At 40.1% G+C, this 20,656-nt stretch overlaps 2 protein-coding genes and 1 long non-coding RNA gene across 6 annotated transcripts in view; 2 read left to right on the top strand and 1 right to left on the bottom strand.

The window, feature by feature from the left end:
- Positions 1 to 399: 399 nt before the first annotated feature.
- Positions 400 to 1,686, bottom strand: LOC139185636 (uncharacterized). Its single transcript, XR_011569138.1, has 2 exons — positions 1,535 to 1,686; positions 400 to 844 (listed from the first exon to the last, which is right to left on the bottom strand). It is a non-coding gene; the product is annotated as an uncharacterized lncRNA (long non-coding RNA).
- Positions 1,687 to 1,738: 52 nt separating this feature from the next.
- On the top strand, positions 1,739 to 9,346 carry ZBTB6 (zinc finger and BTB domain containing 6). The gene is made up of 2 exons (XM_019970783.2): positions 1,739 to 1,798; positions 3,075 to 9,346. Exon 2 carries the CDS (start codon positions 3,084 to 3,086, stop codon positions 4,356 to 4,358), a length of 1,275 nt encoding a protein of 424 aa, XP_019826342.1. The 5' UTR covers positions 1,739 to 1,798; positions 3,075 to 3,083; the 3' UTR covers positions 4,359 to 9,346.
- A 3,733-nt stretch (positions 9,347 to 13,079) lies between these two features.
- The window catches only part of RC3H2 (ring finger and CCCH-type domains 2), a 59,713-nt gene continuing 52,136 nt past the window's right edge, over positions 13,080 to 20,656 (top strand). For 2 of the 4 annotated variants that reach the window (XM_019970782.2, XM_070799214.1), the window contains exons 1-2: positions 13,081 to 13,323; positions 19,819 to 20,116. In XM_019970782.2, coding sequence (XP_019826341.2) covers positions 19,886 to 20,116 — 231 coding nt within the window. In that variant the 5' untranslated portion in view covers positions 13,081 to 13,323; positions 19,819 to 19,885. Of the gene's footprint in view, positions 13,324 to 19,818; positions 20,117 to 20,656 lie in introns of all 4 variants that reach the window. The other 2 variants (XM_019970781.2, XM_019970779.2) reach the window with 2 other exon arrangements.

Here is a 20,656-nt window from a genome sequence, read left to right as displayed (position 1 = left end):
AACAAAAAATTGTTATCAGGGTCAGTTACTTCTTCCTCTACCGTTGATTGAGGGGATGGAGCAACTGCTTTTAAGAATCGGTTGTGACGTTTCCTTCATTTAGCAAATACTTGATTCCTACTAAGTGCTAGACTTCCGGGAATGCAAAGATCAGTAAGTCACTGTCCTAAATACCGCTGCCTAGGTGGGACATAGATTTCAATTCAGGTATGATAATTACAGTCATTAAGGCAGCCAAAGGGTTTACTGGTTCCCCAAGTGGGAGCAAAGTAATTCATGGCAATTCAAGATGGCTTTAGGGATGATGTGATTTATGAACGATGAATGGGATTTTGAAGGATGAGTGGTAGTGTTACTCCATGCACCAGATGCACAGAAAAGCCAAACAATACCAAAATGTTGGGAGTTTGGAACAGAGAAAAGTTTATTGCAGGGCCATGCAAGGAGGTGGGTGACTCTTGCCTTAAAACCCCCAACTCCCTAAAAGTAAAAGTCGCTCAGTCGTGTCCCAACTTTTTGTGACCCCATGGGCTGTAGCCCACCAGGCTCCTCTGTCCATGGAATTCTCCACACCAGAATACTGGGGTGGGTTGCCATTCTGTTCTCCAGGGGATCTTTCCAACCCAGGGATTGAATTCAGGTCTCCCATATTACAGGCGGATTCTTTACCAGCTGACCCATCAGAGAAACTCCCCAAAAGCTTTCAGCAAAGCCATTTGGTAGGAAAGGTGAGAGAGGCACAACGTTAGTTGTTGCAAACTTCCTGGTGTATTTGTTCTGGAGGTCCGGTCATGGTCAGGTATCGATGTTTCTGTAAATCTCCACCAGGTAAATATTCTCTGTTCTGACAAGAAAGGGCAAGGTCCCAAGGCACAGCTTTCACAATCTGAGGACCAAGTCCTGGCTAGAGAGGCAGATTTCAGTTGTCTGCTCCCTTAGGGCCAGGTCCCTAGACCCTGTCCAGTTCTCATCCCTAAGGCAGCCAGGCACCCAACCCAAATGCCCCTCAGGGTTCCCACCCCACCCCCAGGTTGGGGGTTCTAGGGGGTAGGATTGCCGTGCACAGACCAATAGCTGAACAACCATTAGTGGTCTGGTAACCGTTCCCTGGTAACGGGGAGGCAGGGGGGCGGGTAATGGCCCGCAGCAACCTCTGCTGAACCACGTTCTATTACAGTAGAAGGAAACAGCCTATGTTGGAGGAAAGAGCCAGGTTAAAGGTTTAGATAGATGCCTGCGTTTCCCAAGGAACTGAGAAGGGTAGGGCTGTAGGGAGGAAGCCATAGGTTGACAGGTGAGGTGGGATCCATATCCTGACGGGGCATTAATTAAGTAATCTCCAATACTGATTCCAATAGCACCCTCCTCTTTTCCCAACCCCCCTCTCCGCCACCTTTTATATGGCCGGTAAGCATAGGCTCCGGTCCCCTAATAATCCAGGAGGGTCTCCCGGGATCCCTGCGCCGGGTACTCCGACAGATGCGCTATACTACAACTTCACAACCCGTTTGCCATTCGGATGTTGAGAACTCACGGAGCAAACCGGATCGAGTGCCGAAAGTGGGACAGGAGAGATGGGATTCGAGGGAATTCCAGGGTCTGTCATCCCAGTCGCGGGGGCAGTGAGGAAGGAAGACTGTCTCAGAATGTCCTTCCGGGACGCCCAGAGGGCCCCAGTGAGGAACGAAGCTGGTTGACCCCGGATGTGTTTCCTCCCCAGGCTGACCCCCCCCCCCCCCCCCACCTTCCGGCCGGAGCCGCCGCTACCGCGGAAAGCTTGACTCTGGTTTCTGAGTCGGTGAGTGAGTGCCCTGGAGTCTCGCGGGTGGGGAAGCCTGAGGCGGAAGCAGGGGAGCAGGAGGGCAGCAGTGAGGCGCGGCCGGGGAGTGGCTGAAATGTTGCTGCAGGCACTTGGCCGTCAGGACCTTGGCCCTGGCGGGCTTGGCTCGGGAAGACCTATGTCACGAACTAGAGGATCATCCAGGCCGGTGTGATCCGAATTCAGTTCAACAGATACTCCCGCAGCTGCCCCTGCTCTGTTCCGGCCACCATGCTCGCTGAAGGACCTCAAATGAACTAGGCTCCTTTTCATGATGTTCTAGAAAGTACTGACTCTGTCGGGATACTGGAGGAGAAATCTTATTTGATTTGAGCCTTATGCCAGATCACTAGCTGGAAGCGCGAATATAACTTTAGTACAAAGATGTAATTGGGTCTTCTTGTCTGGGCAGTGGTGAAAATCTAAATATCAAAGCAGCTTCAATGTAAGAGATTGAGGAAAGGTACAACCATAACGTTGGTGAAGGCCAAATAATGAAGGATCTTGTATTCGCTAAGAAGGTTAGACTGTCCTGGAGATGGAGGAGAATCGTGGAAGATTTAAAGCAGAAAAGAAAAATAGAAAATTTTTTAAAGTTCTAAAAGATGTTATTCTGATGGGTTTTAGGAGGGTAGTTTGTAATGTAGGAGACTGGCATCAAGGAGGCTGCAGTGGTCCAGGTATGCAGAAGGAAGGACCTGCTTACCTGGAGGTCCAGGTGATGAGGAGTTAGGAAGTTTGGTGATTATATTAAGGATTCTAATTTGGGAAACTGTTAAGTCCACTTAGTAGTGGCCCCTAACAATGTCCTTGTCCACAAGGCACATAGAGTTTAGTCAAAGAGAAAAACATAAAAACTGTTGAGGACAATTCAATGTAATAAATGCTGTATGTAACATAACTAGTCTGCCATGAAAAATGTTTAATGTACAAATAAAAGTAGAACAATGAACAAAAAAAATGCTGTAACAAAAAATTTTTTTTAAATGTGCCACAAGATCATAGAGAAATGCTTTTTTTTTTTTTTTTGGATTTTGAGGTGGTTACCTGCCACAAGCTCATAGAGAAATGCATTTTATTTTTTTTGGATTTTGAGGTGGTTACCCTAGGGGTTCAGTCTTAGCACACAGATTAGAATTTGAGTTATCTTCTACCTAATTTAGGTTTAGGATTTGGGGATGATTTATTTTTGCTATCACAATGTAGTAAAACAATTCCGATCCTTACATCCGTGTTTATGTTTTATTTTGCTTAGATTGTGACCATGGCTGCTGAGTCTGATGTTCTGCACTTCCAGTTTGAACAACAAGGAGATGTAGTCTTGCAGAAAATGAATCTCTTGAGGCAGCAGAATTTATTTTGTGATGTGTCAATTTATATTAATGACACTGAGTTCCAGGGGCACAAGGTGATTTTAGCTGCTTGCTCCACCTTTATGAGAGATCAGTTTTTACTCACTCAGTCAAAACATGTCAGAATCACCATCTTGCAGAGTGCAGAAGTTGGCAGAAAATTGTTGCTCTCTTGCTACACTGGAGCACTTGAAGTTAAAAGGAAAGAGCTTTTGAAATATTTGACTGCTGCCAGTTACCTTCAGATGGTTCACATTGTGGAAAAGTGCACAGAAGCTTTGTCAAAGTATTTGGAAATTGATCTTTCTATGAAAAATAACAATCAGCATGTTGACCTCTGTCAATCCTCTGATCGAGATGTTAAGAATGAAGATGAAAATTCAGATAAAGACTGTGAGATCATTGAAATTTCAGAAGATAGTCCTGTAAACATAGATTTCCATGTTAAAGAAGAGGAAAGCAACGTTTTACAGTCTACAGTAGAGAGCTTGACCACAGAGAGAGAGGAAATGAGATCGCCAGAGCTGTCTTCAGTAGACATGAGTTTTAAAGACAATGAAATTCGTATCCTCCATGTGGAATCTATCAGTACTGGGGGTGTAGAAAATGGAAAGTTTTCACAGCCTTGTACCTCTTCAAAAGCAAGCATGTATTTCTCAGAAACACAGCATTCACTGATCAATTCTACAGTTGAGAGCAGAGTGGCAGAAGTTCCTGGGAATCAAGATCAAGGCTTATTTTGTGAGAACACTGAAGGAAGTCATGGTCCAGTGAATGAGATTCAGAATCTAGAGGATGCTTTTTCCCTGAGGCACCAGTGCCCCCGGTGCCCTCGAGGGTTTCTTCATGTTGAGAACTATCTGCGCCACCTTAAGATGCATAAACTGTTCTTGTGCTTACAGTGTGGGAAAACATTTACACAAAAGAAAAATCTGAACAGGCACATTCGAGGGCACATGGGCATACGGCCCTTTCAGTGCACTGTGTGCTTGAAGACATTTACTGCAAAAAGCACACTTCAGGACCACTTGAATATACACAGTGGGGATCGGCCATACAAATGCCACTGTTGTGACATGGATTTCAAGCACAAATCTGCCCTCAAAAAGCATTTAACCTCTCTCCATGGCAGAAGCAGTGGTGAAAAACTACCCAGGCATGATCTGGAAAGGCAAAACCTACTGTAACTAGAATCACACCTTGTTATGTAAGCTGTATATCATTCTGTTGGGCAAGTCTTTCTATAGAAATGCAGCATTTGTAATATTGCATTTCCACCCCCATCTTTAGATCTTATTTTTGGTCTACCTACACATGTTATTCTTTCTGAACTTGTACTACCAGTTCCAAAGTGTGGGAGACATGATAAAGCTGATAGGATGCCATCTTGTCTCATGCATTATATATGAGTCTCAGTGGTTTATCTCAAGAAATAGTGTTCCTCTTAAATATTCTTGATTCTATTGACAGAGGATCCAGCAGTATTTCCAGATTCTGATTTCAGATCCCTAGATGATGGATATAGGTGTACAATCCAACCATACCATAATTTTAATAAATTAGGATACTGAGAAGAGGAAAAAAAATTTAAAGCATACTATTATTCATTAGTCATTTTAACAACAGGTAGGACTAGTTAATTTTTTATAATGAACTGTATTGGAAATTCTAAACTAAACACCATGATACCTGTTGTTTTAAACTGTAAAGGAACACCATTCAAATTCACTTGGAAGTAGCAGAATTTCCTTATACATAAAGGTAATATTCCTTACAATAGTGTATCTATGAGTTGTTAGTATATATATTTTAGAATGATTAATTAGGCCCAGGTTTCTTGATTTTATTTAATATGGTGACATTTAATAATTTAGTGGCCAGTAAAATTATATCAATGGCATGAAGCTCTAAGGTATTTGTTATGTTTTCTTTTTGAAATTTATTTTGTTAGTTAACATACAGTAAAATTGACTTGTTTTTGGTATACAGTTCTATGAATGTTTCTATATGTACAGAGTTATGCAGCCACCACTGCACTCAGGACGCAGAACATTCCATCACCCTCCAACACTTGTGTATGCTTCACCTTTGTAGTCACTCCTCCTCCTAGCACTAAACCCGAGTGCCAGTTCTCCATTTTTATAATTTTGCCTTTTCTGAAATACCATGGATGGAATCTTATAGTTCCCTTTTGAGATGCTGTTTTCACTCACTTTAATGCCTTTGATATTCATCCATGTTGCTGGATCCGTAGTTCATTCCATATTTTTTTATCTTGAATTGGCAGTATATATTAGTTTTCTTAATATCACTAGATGAACGGTTTAAATATGGGTAACTCCAATACTTTGGCCACCTGATGCGAAGAGCTGACTCATTGGAAAAGACCCTGTTGCTGGGAAAGATTGAGGGCAGGAGGAGAAGGGGACAACAGAGATGAGATGGTTGGCTGCCATTACTGACTCAATGGACATGAGTTTGGGCAAACTCCAGGAGTTGGTGATGGACAGGGAGGCCTGGTGTGCTGCGGTTCATGGGGTCGCAAAGAGTCGGACATGACTGAGCAACTGAACTGAACTGAAGCTATTAGTGTTCTTTTTTTTCTTCTTAATTTATTTAGGCTGCACCTGGTCTTATTTGAGGCACATGGGACCTTCTAGTTGTGGCATGTGGAGTGTTGGTTGTGGCATGCAGAATCCTCAGTTATAGTATGTATATTTATAGACTTTCTTGCCAAGATGTCCAGGTTAGCCTTTTTCTTCCTTGCCGGACTAGAGGCCGATAGTAGGACTTGACGCCTTCTTCTTGGGGGCTTTGGGCAGCAAGTCGTGGCTGCTGTTAACTATTGCTGGGGTTGCTCAGGGCCATCCTGCAAGCCTTTTGAGTTACACATGTCCTTGATGTCCTTGTGACCAGCAGAGCCCCTTTGTGCAGCTGGTTCAGCTAAAGAGACCATGGGGAGGAGGGAGCCAAGATTCCACACTTTATGGCCTTCCTGTCATCCTGTACCTCATGAAACTGTAAGCTTCATGAGGAAGGCTCATGGAAGGCTCTTCGTGTAGCCCTGGCAGCCGGCTTTTCTGGGGGCATCTCCACACTGCAGGCTTGTCTGCCATGAGGAACCTGGCATCTAGGACCCTGCACAAGTCAGGTCATGAAGGGAAAGCCCTCAGCCTCATCTGGTCCTGTTCAGCTCTCAAGGTTTCCAGGTTTAGTCTTAGCTGATCCCTATCATGCTGCCTTTCTTCTAACTGCTTTTTTCCACTTCTCCTAGGAGACTTCTATGCCAGAGCCGCCATTCTGTCTTTGAGATAAAGCTGAAGCCTTTTTTTAGATTCTGAAAAAAGCTTGTCAACAGTTCTGACAAACATTTATTATGTTCCTCATTCATTTTTTCTCTCTGCCTTGCCTTGGAGAGCACGGTCACCCTCTGACCAACTCTGCCTCCCCCTTGGGGAGCATCTCTGCTATCTGCAGGGTCTGCTGCAGCTTCTGCTCTGCCACTTCCAGGAGTTCCTGCAACTGGTGGTTTTCAGCCTCAATTTCACAAACACCTCGTTGCAGTTTTGTGCTCACTTCCTTAGATTTGATGAGGTCTTCTCTGGCTGTGTACAGATCTTCTTCCAGCTCTGTCACGTGAGTTGAGAGGATTGCCAGGCGCTCCCTCATCTGGCTCTTCCCTTTTGACTACTTGTCTGTCATTTCCTAGAGCTCCGTAAATATAGCGGGGTCGTCCTCAGGAGAACCATCAATAGATCTCCACAGAGATCAGGTTCCTGCAGGTCTCTGCCATCACACCCCTGTACAAGGCCCTGTAAGCAGAGTCCAGGCATTCCCGCTCCTGAGGGAATTCAATGGCCATGTCCTCAAAGGTCAACCGTTCCTGAGAAAAAGCCATTCCAGACTCCAGTTCTTTCCTTTTCTGTAGGCCACGTGAGTCTTTGGAAATTTATCTTGAAAGTTTGAAAGATGTTGTTTATTGCTTAGAATCAGCATACCCCTTCCTGTGCCATAACCACACATGGATGACCTCACCATGTGGAATAGACAGTCCTCTGCTGCCCACAGTCACAAGAGGGATTCAGCACAGCAAACTCCCTCACAGAGACCAACAAGTGAGGTTTCCGACACTTCCCTTCAGATCAGGCTCGCCCAGGAGTTCTCTGGTGGCCTAGTGAGTGGTTAGGATTCTGGGCTCTCACTGTCATGGCCTAGGTTCAATTCCTGGTGAGGAAACAGGTCCCACCAGCCAAGAAACTTTCCACTATATAAGAAGAGGAGAATAAGGCACTCAGGCCTGGAATAAATCATAGCAGTAATGGCAACATCTGATTTACTTGAGGCGGAGGACCAGGTGCTGGGATTTGAGGTCCCTGGAGGGTTCCACATCAGCCTGAAGTATAGCAGGGTACCATGCAGCACAAATTTACATTAGAAGCCCTGCTTAAGAGTTTCATTTCATATTTTCAGAAATGTACCAAAAGCAAAACCAGGATGTGTGGTTATTTTACCGAGAGTAATATTAAGGTGGTGTTAACGAGCCATGGCTTTCTAATATCCCTGTCTGCATGTAATACAAAATGTTTTGTTGTTATAACAAGATTTAAACATACTGCAGGGCAAATCATATCTTCTAAAACACAGGAACTACTTTTAGTAAAGAAGCCCGACTGGATATATCTTATTTCAAGATGTTCTGTTCCTCCTCCACTCACCTCAGCTTTATTTAGAATTTCTGTTACGTTTAGTTTCTGTAGGGCTTCCCTGGTGGCTCAGATGGTAAAGCGTCTGCCTACAACGCGGGAGACCCGGGTTCGATCCCTGGGTCGGGAAGATCCTCTGGAGAAGGCAATGGCACCCCACTCCAGTACTCTTGCCTGGAAGATCCCATGGACGGAGGAGCCTGGTAGGCTATAGTCTATGGGGTCGCAAAGAGTCGGATACGACTGAGCGACTTCACTCACTTTAGTTTCTGTGGAAGCCCTTTCACATTTTAAAATGTAATATACTTTGTACCATTTAATGTATTTTGTGATGAATCACATGTTGATTGTATAAGTGTTAAATACCCTTTTTGTGATGCTTTGTGAAAAATAAATTCTTTATAGATTTTTAACTCTGGGAGAGATTTTAAATAATCCAGCTCTCATACTGGGTAAGAAAAACAACTTCATAACACCCAGGTCACTAGTTAGTGACATTGGGTAGGTCACCTCTCCTTGAGCTTTTCATAAGTTTATATGTAAAATGACAACTTCAATTTTGACAAAGTAAGATCATTTCAAGGTCTATAATTCTTTGATTTTATATGTAAATCTTCCTGAATTTCTAAGGACAGAGAAGAGGGAAAAGCCAGGGAGGATAGTTTTGTGTCTTTATGAATGTTGCTCCTTGAGTACTCCATTGGAGGCAGAATTTTTCTGAATTAAACTTTTTCTTCCACTCGAGAATTTGATAGCACAACGTTCAGTTTTCTTTCCCATTTGACCTATGATTGGACATTTTTAGGCATAAGGACATTTTCCTTTCAGAAATACTTTATGATTAAAGTACTCTTATTTTTGCTTCCTAGAATGAAGTTTTGTGGGGGAGGGATGGAGTTGGGAGGGAGAGTAAAAGAATAGAAATAAACTTTTTCTTTTTTGGGAGTTGGTATCTATCTTTGATGATTGAAAAAAATTATGGTTGTACTATGTTTTTCCTTTATGTGTGCCTTGTAAAATTCTTGTGAAATTTTTTGTAAGCTCTTTGAGACTTGCTTGTGGGGCAGGGCTGTTTTGTGAAAGTGCTGGTTGTTATTTATTATTATTTATTCCTGTTCACTAGCACAGAGTGATCTCAGGTCATTCCTGGGGGAGTATATGTTTGCATGATGTATCTAAACAATTTCAGGAAAATGAAATCGTTTTTTAAAATGCAAAGTAATGTATGGCAAAGTAAAATGTTGAATTTATTCATTGAAAACATTCACTTTTAGTTCTTTGTGGTTTCTGGTATGATGGGAAAAGTATGCAGTATGTTTTGGTTCCGCTTCTTCATTTACTGGATTTATGTATAAAAGATCTTGGAGAGACAATTGTTAGTTTGGTGTAAAAGAAAATCCGTGCCCTTTTCCCCTGGATGTAACTATTCTATATGTTTACAGAAGAAATAATAAACTGGAAATGGGAATGGGGAGCTTTGTCTTTTGTCTCATCTGTGAATTTTAAAGAAGGAAACTGTTTTTCATGGGTATTCATTTAGTCATTCAACAAATACTTAGTCTTTACAACGTATACCTGTATTAGAAGTTAGGTATACAGACAAAATCCCTACTCTCATGAAACTTATATTGTACTGGAGGTTCAGTTCAGTCGCTCAGTCGTGTCCACCTCTTTGCGACCCCATGAACCACAGCATGCCAGGTCTCCCTGTCCATCACCAACTCCCGGAGTCTACCCAAACCCATGTCCATTGATTCGGTGATGCCATCCAACCATCTCATCCTCTATCGTCCCCTTCTCTTCCTGCCCTCAATCGTTCCCAGCATCAGGGTCTTTTGCAATGAGTCAGCTCTTCGCATCAGGTGGCCAAAGTATTGGAGTTTCAGAGGTAGACAGACACTAAACAAATAATTAAAACCAATATAGTATGTCAGAGTTTAAAAATGGAGAAAATAGAGCAGGTGTAGGTGGTGCTAGGGAAGGAGAATTGAAATTGAAATTTTGATTGTGATCAGGTCACCTGTGAAAAATCTCACCACATTATCACATACCACTGACCAGTGGCATTAAAAAAAAAAAAAAAAATATATATATATATATATATATATACATATATATCTGGTTGAATGGAAAACAGTGAGCCAAGTGAATCATCGTTGGGAACCTTTCTCTTGGTTTGGCATATATTTCATAAAGAGAAGAGAATGAAAGGGATAAAAATGCATGTAAGAAAATCTTTGTTGTGGCCAAAAAAAGAAAAGGAAAGATATAAACATCTGAATGCAGAGTTACAAAGAATAGCAAGAAGAGATAAGAAAGCCTTCTTCAGTGATCAATGCAAAGAAATAGAGGAAAACAACAGAATGGGAAAGACTAGAGATCTCTTCAAGAAAATCAGAGATACCAAAGGAACATTTCATGCAAAGATGGGCTCGATAAAGGACAGAAATGGTATGGACCTAATAGAAGCAGAAGATATTAAGAAGAGATGGCAAGAATACACAGAAGAACTGTATAAAAAAGATCTTCACGACCCAGATAATCACGATGGTGTGATCACTGACCTAGAGCCAGACATCCTGGAATGTAAAGTCAAGTGGGCCTTGGAAAGCATCACTACGAACAAAGCTAGTGGAGGTGATGGAATTCCAGTTGAGCTATTCCAAATCCTGAAAGATGATGCTGTGAAAGTGCTACACTCAATATGCCAGCAAATTTGGAAAACTCAGCAGTGGCCACAGGACTGGAAAAGGTCAGTTTTCATTCCAATCCCAAAGAAGGGCAATGCCAAAGAATGCTCAAACTACCACACAATTGCACTCATCTTGCACGCTAGTAAAGTAATGCTCAAAATTCTCCAAGCCACGCTTCAGCAGTAAGTGAACCGTGAACTTCCTGATGTTCAAGCTGGTTTTAGAAAAGGCAGAAGAACCAGAGATCAAATTGCCAACATCTGCTGGATCATGGAAAAAGCAAGAGAGTCCCAGAAAAACATCTATTTCTGCTTTATTGACTATGCCAAAGCCTTTGTGTGGATCACAATAAACTGTGGAAAATTCTTCAAGAGATGGGAATACCAGACCACTTGATCTGCCTCTTGAGAAATTTGTATGCAGGTCAGGAAGCAACAGTTAGAACTGGACATGGAACAACAGACTTGTTCCAAATAGGAAAAGGAGTACATCAAGGCTGTATATTGTCACCCTGTTTATTTAACTTCTATGCAGAGTACATCATGAGTAACGCTGGACTGGAAGAAACACAAGCTGGAATCAAGATTGCCGGGAGAAATATCAATAACCTCAGATATGCAGATGACACCACCCTTATGGCAGAAAGTGAAGAAGAACTCAAAAGCCTCTTGATGAAAGTGAAAGTGGAGAGTGAAAAAGTTGGCTTAAAGCTCAACATTCAGAAAAAGAAGATCATGGCATCCGGTCCCATCACTTCATGGGAAATAGATGGGGAAACAGTGGAAACAGTGTCAGACTTTATTTTGGGGGGCTCCAAAATCACTGCAGATGGTGACTGCAGCCATGAAATTAAAAGACGCTTACTCCTTGGAAGGAAAGTTATGACCAACCTAGATAGCATATTGAAAAGCAGAGACATTACTTTGCCAACAACGGTTCATCTAGTCAAGGCTATGGTTTTTCCAGTGGTCATGTATGGATGCGAGAGTTGGACTGTGAAGAGGGCTGAGCGCCGAAGAATTAATGCTTTTGAACTGTTGTGTTGGAGAAGAGTCTTGAGAGTCCCTTGGACTGCAAGGAGATCCAACCAGTCCATTCTGAAGGAAATAAGCCCTGGGATTTCTTTGGAAGGAATGATGCTAAAGCTGAAACTCCAGTACTTTGGCCACCTCATGGGAAGAGTTGACTCATTGGAAAAGAGTCTGATGCTGGGAGGCATTGGGGGCAGGAGGAGAAGGGGACGACAGAGAATAAGATGGCTGGATGGTATCACTGACTCGATGGACGTGAGTCTGAGTGAACTTCGGGAGTTGGTGATGGACAGGGAGGCCTGGCGTGCTGGGATTCATGGGGTCGCAAAGAGTAGGACTGAGCGACTGATCTGATATGATCTGATTTTTTTGGTCATCTGGGCAATAATAATGATATATATTTAAACTCATTATAGTTTATAAACTTCTTTTCCATATGTCTTCTAATTTGTGGGGATTCACTTCCATAAACATTTTTGTTGGACGTCTGGTTTCACATTGTAAAGTGACTTGAGTTTAATTAAAATTCACAGCCATTTTCTTAATCTGTTTTTCAGTTTCTCAACAGTAAGAGTACATTGTATCTTTTAGGAATATTTTGATGAGCACATGAAACAAAATAGTAAGATTAAAATATTTATTACCTAACTCAGGACCTGCCACATGGTACTAAAGCCACAGGTCTGTTAATGTTATTTCCCTGATCTCTATTCCTAGCCTGGTTCTTCATCTATAAAAACAATAATTCTCCCTTACAGTTTACCATGAACAAATCCTTCAACAAATATTTGAGATAGTAATGCCAGAATCTGATTGAATTTTGACTTCTGCCAGCTTCTAACTGCTACTGCTGCTAAGTCGCTTCAGTCATGTCCGACTCTTAGCGACCCCATGGACTGCAGCCCACCAGGCTCCTCAGTCCATGGGATTTTCTAGGCAAGAGTACTGGAGTGGGGTCTCATTGCCTTCTCCGAAGGATTCAGAATTTTCTGTTTAAAAAAAGAAATAAGTGTTATGCCAGGCAAACGAATGCTTGTTTTTATTTTTTAAATAGGGAGCTTGCTTAACACTTCGGTGCAGCGCCTGGGGGATTCGGTCAGCATTTTATTATGGGAGAGTCAGTACAATATAATATAGATGCATCAGATTATGCTCAATCCATATACTACACCTTCCACAAGGTGAGTCAGACTCTGGCTCAAACCAGAGTCTCGAGGCTGGCTCGAGGTGCATATTAATGTGCAGGGAGTTTCCCATCAACCCCTTTGGCTTGCCAGGTCTGCTAACAACACCTCCCACAGTCCTCCAGGGTTCCCTGGTCACGTGATAGGGGTGGTTCAGTCGACAAGAGGAAAGCGGATGCGCAGTCCAGGTGGCGGGGGTTGCTACACTTCTCTTCCACCTCCCCAACTCCCGGTCATGTGTGATCTCGCGTGAGGTGGGGAGTATCTTCTCGCGAGAGCTAGGTCGGGATCCCTCCAGGTCCGCCTCCGTGGTGAGGAGGGGGAGGAGGAGAAGGAGGCGGAGGCGGAGGGAGGAGGAGGAGGCCCCGTCGCGGCCTCCGCCGCCGCCAACGGGGCTGTCCCTGTAGCTCCCGATGGAGTTTGAGGCCGTGAAGCCGCCGCCGAGCTCTGCCCCGGCGAGACGAGGCGCCTCCGTCGCCGAGCCGCGCGGTCGCGGGGCCCCCGGGAGCGGCCCTTAGCGACCCCACCCGGGCCCCCTCAGGTAGGGCGGGGGCGGGCACGATGCGGCTCGGGCCCCAGCCCGGGTCTTCGGTCCCCGGCGGTCGGGCGGGAGACTGGTCTCAACCCGTGGCCTCTGTGTTGTTGTCTCCGGTGCTCCGAGGGTTGGTAACTGAGGGCCGCACCTGACACCCGAACGGGGCCCGGAGTCTTGGGCAGGAGGAGGCCCTTCGCCCCGGTAGGGCTTTTTAGTACCGAGCGCCTGGCGCAAATGGCCACCTCCCGTCGACAGCGGCCGGGGGGACGCTTCAGCCCCTAAGGAACCCATCCAAGCAAAGGGCAGGCTTCCCTCTCCCTTTTCTACACCAGTTAGTAAGAGTGGGGTTGGAGGTGGTCCTCGAAACCAAGTCCTCTCCTATCTTTTCGGCTCTCTGCCCTGGGGCTTCCCGAGATGCAGGGATGGTGGAAGCGACTGAGTGTTAAATAGGGACCCCGGCCAAACAATGCCCTGGGAGGGCTTAACCTCCTGGGAGGGAGAGGGCCGGACCTAAGTGGTTGCAGAGTGGTGGTGACGGAGCAATGGCATGAAACAGCCAGGGAATTCTGCTATGGTTTTCTTCTTGCCCTGTTTCATTTTTCCTTCTTGGGGAAGCCTGTTAAGGAGACTCTTCCACCATCTTAGAAGAATGGTAGAAAGCATCTTTGTTTCTCAGAAGCAGCTCTACTTTTCTCTCTTCTTAGCTTTCAGGAAGGGAGAAGATGGGGGTAGGTAGCTGTCATTTCCATCCTTGGAATCACAGAACAGTTTAAGATACCGGCAGACAGAACCTTGACATCAAAATAGTCTCAAGTAATCACTGACATAAAGTAGATCTCATTTCATGATCCCTACCCTCCTTTTTTTTTTTTTTAAATAACCACCTAGGTTCCCTTTTAATTCCTACTCTCCCCTTAGCTAGGCCCCTTCTTTTTAATTCCTATTCTCCTCCCACTAGCTGTGATTAGAATGACTTTGTATCCCAAATAAAGTGTTTAAGTAATCTTTTTTCCATTTTTGTATTTGTCAAACTTTAAGTTCCGGTAGGAACTTTTGATTAACCTGAGAAAGTTAATGTTGCTACACTAAATTGATACACTCAAAAGCAGAGAAAGAAAGATTTTAGGTAGCTTTTGTGCAGCCTGTTTATAGTTAAGCATAGAAATTTAGTTGTGGGTTCTTGAAACAGTAAGACAAGTTCATGGATTTTTAAAAATCTGCTTAAAGAGCTACACCACTGTTTTAGCATAACATCCTTTTCTTATGTTGTTTACTTCCACATTCAGTTCTTGAAGAAGTCGATGCCATTACATCCTGTCAAAGACCATCTTTCAGTATTGCCATTTTTGTTGATTTGGAAATTGACCTTTTCCAAATTTTTAGAGTTTGGAAACTAGCTGGAAGGATAACACATTAAACATATATTTTAGACATGTTTAGAAAAAGCAGATGTTATAATTCAAATTTGCACCTATTTGAGAACTTAATTGCAGTCATATTCGTTAGTGGATTCTTTGAGTTATTCTTGATCTGTTATTACTGTTGGGTTAACCTGACATGTAAGACTTATGTCCTTTGTTCATATGTCTTGATTATTTCACTTTGTGCTTTTGTAATTTGCTGTGTATTCCAGTTTGAGAAAGTTAAAAAAAAAATTCTTTTGGGAGGGAAAGCATTTTTGTTTCCATGCAATTTTATATTCAGGAATAAAACTTGCATTGTATGCAATATCAAAGAAGGCTAAATAAACTTACAATCAGATCTCATTATAATAAGTACTTGTTTATAGTTTTGTTTGAAATAGATTAAAGTTTCATTTTCTGTTGATGGGAAAATGGAAGCATGTAGTAAAATAAAGCTAGCTGAAAATTTAAAATAATGTTGTAAACCTAGCTTCATAAATATTAAGTAACATCTTTATGATCCTCAAGTTTTTTAGTTTTATGAAAACCTTCCTAAGTGTAGATATCGCTTTAATCTCACATTTTTGATAAAAGTTAGTTTTGATTAATACTTTGTAATTGTAAATACTCTACAGTTGCACTGTCCAATACTAGCTACATGTGGCACTTAAGTACCTGAAATGTGGCTGGTGTGAATTGAGATGTGCCATAAATGTAAAATACATATTATGTTTTGAGACTTAGTCCAAAAAATAAAAAGAATTTATAATTTCTTACATTGATTACATGTTGAAATGATATTTTGGATAAATTGGGTTAAGCAAATTATCATTAAAATTAATTTCACGTGTTTTTCCCTGCCTTATTGTGACTACTAGATATTTTAAGTTACTTGTGACTCACATTATATTTCTACTGGACAGTACTGTTCTAGAATATCCCTACTCTTCCAAGAAATAAATCATCTGAATAGAAGTAGACACATGAAAGCCAAAAATTTCCTGGTAGATTATCTTCTTAGAATCAGAATAACCCAAAGGCTAAAGACTTTGATGATATGACGAGTAAAGTTATCCAGTGGTCATTGTTTAATAGGCATAAGTGAGTAAGTTCTGTCACAAGAAAGTATTTTTCAAGTTGTCATGACTAAAGTAGTAAAACTTTATTGGTTATATTAATTAAAATAGAAAATTATGCCTTTACTGTTCTAATAGAAGGAATTGAAAGTGAAATATCATACTTATTAAAAAACTGAGTTCAACAACAATGGATTTTAGAAGTAAAACTTGGGTCATGTCTTTTCTAACATACACTAAAGCACATATAATAGCAGTCTTTAAAATGGTAATACAGTTCCTTTTTTCCAGTCCTTTTCGTATGTTTGAATGCTGAGTTTTAGAATTTAGAGATTATTTTCATTGGTTTTGTTAGTTTTATAGAGTAAGATCTAAATTGTACCTATGATGCTTTAAATATAATTTTTTAAGTCCAGAACTACTGTTTTTAAGGTTTCTGAATTGAGAAGTGCTATTACAGTCCATTAAAGTAGCTTGAATTTCTCACATGGGTGAACTAAAATGAAAACAATGAATGTTTTAATTAACATATCTGAGCCCTAATGTTTACATCTTCATAAAGAGAATTGTAAAATGCTTTATTTTTTTATTATACAGTAGTGAATGAGGCATAAACCTTAACCTGGTATTTTAAAATCAAGTTTCGTAGTCCTGGACTACTTGCATAATAACATGGTAGACTAGTTAACAGAAAATGAAAGTACTTAGCTGATAAACAGTTTGCTTTTAATAAAGCAGTTTCTAATTTGCATCATATAAGAGATGTCTATTATTCTTCCTTTTTTATAAGTTTGTATTCATAGCAAGGAACTTATAGCCTGAAAACTTACTTGAGTAAAAATCCGTTTAAGGTCTCTCTTAGTGTTTCTCACTCCTAGGCTTTATCTTGTTATTCTTCTTCAGTTTTAGTAACTGAAATTACTTAATACAAATAGTTTAATTTGAATTTAACTTGTTTTTCTTAAGTAGTCCCTTTATATATCTAGAGGTATGGGCTTTTAAAGCTATTTTATCTCAATTTGAGGTGTTTGGGGAGTATCTTTAGGATGGATACTTACTTTACTATTAAATATAAATGTTATTAGCAATTTAAATTTCCACAGATTCAAATAAATTGCTATGTATATCTTAGTTTGCATTGGTTCATTTAGATACTTTTTAAAAATAAATTATAAAAACAGTAGGCTTTTTATCATTTTTGATAATTATAAAAATATTTTCTAGGTAGACATTTACTAAGTGCTTTTGAAAGGAATGAAAAGCCAATTTTGTCATCACTAAACATTTTAGTGTTTTAGACAAAATTTTGTCTATTGTAATCGAGACATCTAGAATATATTTACAGTGGTACTGAGGAAAAACATTTTAAAAGGTCAAATCATTTCTTATAAGGAAAGTTCAGTTTTAATTTTTCTGTCAGAAAGAATCTGACACGTAACAGAAGGAGAATTTGGCATATTTTTTTCTTTTTCTTTCAAAGATACTAATTTGATTTCTACCAGAAATTAAATTTCTCAGTATTATATAAAAACATTTGGTGTTCTTAAACCTAGTAACACATATGGGATATTATAAAACTATAAAGTGTATTCTGGAATAATTTGAAACACTTCAAAATTAGTAGGTGAAAATATGCAAGATGGCATTGTTATGTTCAGTTCAAACTTAATGGCTTTTCACCCCCCCCCCCCCCCCCACTAACTTTAATGTAAAGCATTTCAGGATAATCTTGGAAAACTAAATAAGGAAAGAGTATTTGCTGCTAGTTTCCTATTACCCAGTGGCCCATGATACCCTAACCCACAGAATTAGCATTTCCAAACAGGTGGCCATTATGAAAAAAATAGATGCGGTGTCTTGCTTTGGTAAACATTTTATCAGTTCAAGTTATTAGCTAGATTAGGACTCTCAGTACTAGATTTAACATAAAATTCATCTTCCCTTACAGGCCTTTTCCATGTACAATTCCACAGTCCAGAACTGAACATTAAAAATGTTGACTAGTTTCAAGGTGTGATGTGTTCACCTGCTTAGTCTTCATCTCTAAAGTTGAAAGCAAACTGTTTTTCAGGTTGATGACATTGATAGATGTGGAAATGTGAGAGTGTAATGTGTAAAATAAATATAACTTGCATGATTTGGCTAGTTTGAAAATAAAGTTATTAGATACTTTACATTGGAGCTATTTGAGGAAAAGTTTGTGTAGGGGGCTTTTTACTCAGCAACTTCGGTCTTCCATTTTTACCAAGATACATTTTAAAACCTTAGTTTTTTTGAACATAAAAGGCACAATAAAGATTAATAGAATACTTCATTTGGGCGTGAGGTTATTTGAGAATCAGTTACATACTTTTCTATCCTGAATCTTATTGCATTTTTAAATATACAATTTCTGTGGTACTCATATATTTGTGTTGGTAAACATTCTTATGAAATGAAAGTATTGGCTGTTTAATTGCCCTAAATACCTAGATTTCTTGTTCACCAGAGAGCCTCTGTCAGACTTATGTAAGTTTTGAATTGGAAGATGCAGAAAATTTGTGAATGTAGTGTTCAAGTTAGATATCTAAAGATTTTAAGTTAGATGTTTTGATACTGGATAGTTTAGTTTATTAAAAATTATAGAGCATTTTAATCTTAGGAATAAGAAAAGAAGAATCACTGTCATTTTTTTTCCCCATGTACCTTTTAATCATATGTATATATAAAGATAGAAATTTTTGCAGTCGACCCTTGAATCATGTTGGGATTAATCCACATATAAATTATATTTGTCCATCCTATCCTTGGTTCTTCTGCATCTGTGGATTTAGTCAACGATGTACTATGTAGTACTGAGGTTTTACCGTTGAAAAATACCTATGTGTAAGTGGACCTGGGTAGTTCAAGCCTGTGTTGTTCAAGGGTCAACTGTATTTTGCTGGTTTTCTACTTAGAATTATTAGATAAGAATATTATTTTATTCTTCTACATCTTGCTCCCTGGACCTGATGGTTTTTGATTTTGTATGTGTGTGTATGTGTGTGTGTGTATCACTGAATGGTAGGTTTTGTCAAAAATATTATAGGGAACTACATTCAATTCACCAGACTTCCCTGGTGGCTCACAGACAGTAAAGCATTTGCCTGCAATGCAGGAGACCTGGGTTCAATCCCTGGGTTGGGAAGATTCCCTGGAGAAGGAAATGGCAACCCACTGCAGTATTCTTGCCTGAAAAATTCTATGGACGACGGAGCTTGGAAGGCTACAGTCCATGGGGTCGCAAAGAGTCGGACATGACTGAGCCACTTCATTTCACTTCACATTCGATTCAAGATTTGTCATTTCCTCTTTTCTTTCTTTTTTTTTTAACTTTGGTACTATTATTTTAAGGTTGGCATTATTCATTTGTGGACAAATAACTGTCATTACAGTTTTCTTTCATATTTTTTAGTGCCTTAGCCCCATAGTGAAGTCCTTACCAGAGAGTTCCTCTTTTGTGACGCTGCCAACTTGAATCCTCCCTGATTTGGTCATTCAGGTGTCACAGCTGTCCTTCACTCCTGACTCATCGTGATTTTGTTTGGATCTCTACTTCCAGAGTTCACTAACTCTTGGATCATAATACGTTTGGTGGTAGTAGATATCCAAGGGAAACACTTAAAAAAATTAATTGTAAAAATTCTAAAATTGTAAAATTTCATTTTTACAAAATGAAATTCTAAAAATGAAATTGTATTAATAGAAAGTTAATCTGCTTATTTGATGTGGTGTTTAAGAAAAATACATGGAAGCTTTGATGAGCAACTGATACAAATACGTTTAGTTGAAAGGAACACTGTTAGGATATTGTTTCTAGCCACAAAGTTTTCAGAAATTTAATTAATCCAGCAAATAGACTTAAAGAAAAGATGTTAAAAGTGTATAGAATTGTTCAGAAGTGTTTTTTTACGTTTTGAAGCTGTGATGGTTGACTTAAGCAGTTAACCCTTGAAAGGTGAATGATGAATATGTGGTTAATTCTTACTTTTGTCCATTTCCAGCTTACAAAACACTACACAGCAAAATAATGATCTGCTAGACTGCTAACCCGAGCATCCAGCTTCCACAATGCCTGTGCAGGCAGCTCAATGGACAGAATTTCTGTCCTGTCCAATCTGCTATAATGAATTTGATGAGAACGTGCACAAACCCATCAGTTTAGGTTGTTCACACACTGTTTGTAAGACCTGCTTGAATAAACTTCACCGAAAAGCTTGTCCTTTTGACCAGACTGCCATCAACACAGACATTGATGTGCTTCCTGTCAACTTCGCACTTCTCCAGTTAGTTGGAGCCCAGGTAACCTTTCAGGATTTTACTTATTTGAAATAAGTAATAATTATAGAACTTTGTTCATTATGGGATACAAAATATGTTTAGGGATATTCAAGGCATAAAAAATACTCCACATACCTGATTTGCATTATTCCATAAAAGATTTTCTTTAGATAATGTCATAAATCTTTATGCAAAACTAGAAATTCCATTTAGTTATATATGTCTTTGTATTCACTACTGTGTCAACACTACTTATGTTTTTAAGTGATTTTGGTGGATAAGAAACATTTTTGTATAAGCATGTATAAATATTTAGTCATTAGGTGATATGAAAATGAATATAATCAAAGCTTTAGCCAGAGATCAACCATCTAGATAGAACCCTTAAGTGGAGGTTTTTTGATTTTCCTTAAAACTTCACTTGACTTTTAGGATGATGTTATAATAAGAAAATAGATCTATATAGATATGTATACATATATAAGATGGATATATAGAAAACTAATTTTTAGAGTGTCAGTAACAAATTCTGCAGTTTCTGGTTATGTGCATATGCTATAA

Source organism: Bos indicus, chromosome 11, assembly GCF_029378745.1.
Source record: "Bos indicus isolate NIAB-ARS_2022 breed Sahiwal x Tharparkar chromosome 11, NIAB-ARS_B.indTharparkar_mat_pri_1.0, whole genome shotgun sequence".
Taxonomy (NCBI): Eukaryota; Metazoa; Chordata; class Mammalia; order Artiodactyla; family Bovidae; genus Bos; species Bos indicus.
This window is presented reverse-complemented; position numbering and strand designations above follow the sequence as displayed.

Bases quoted from the DNA above. Each gene is read 5' to 3' on its own strand.
- ZBTB6 (XM_019970783.2), top strand. From the start codon at position 3,084: ATGGCTGCTGAGTCTGATGTTCTGCACTTCCAGTTTGAACAACAAGGA.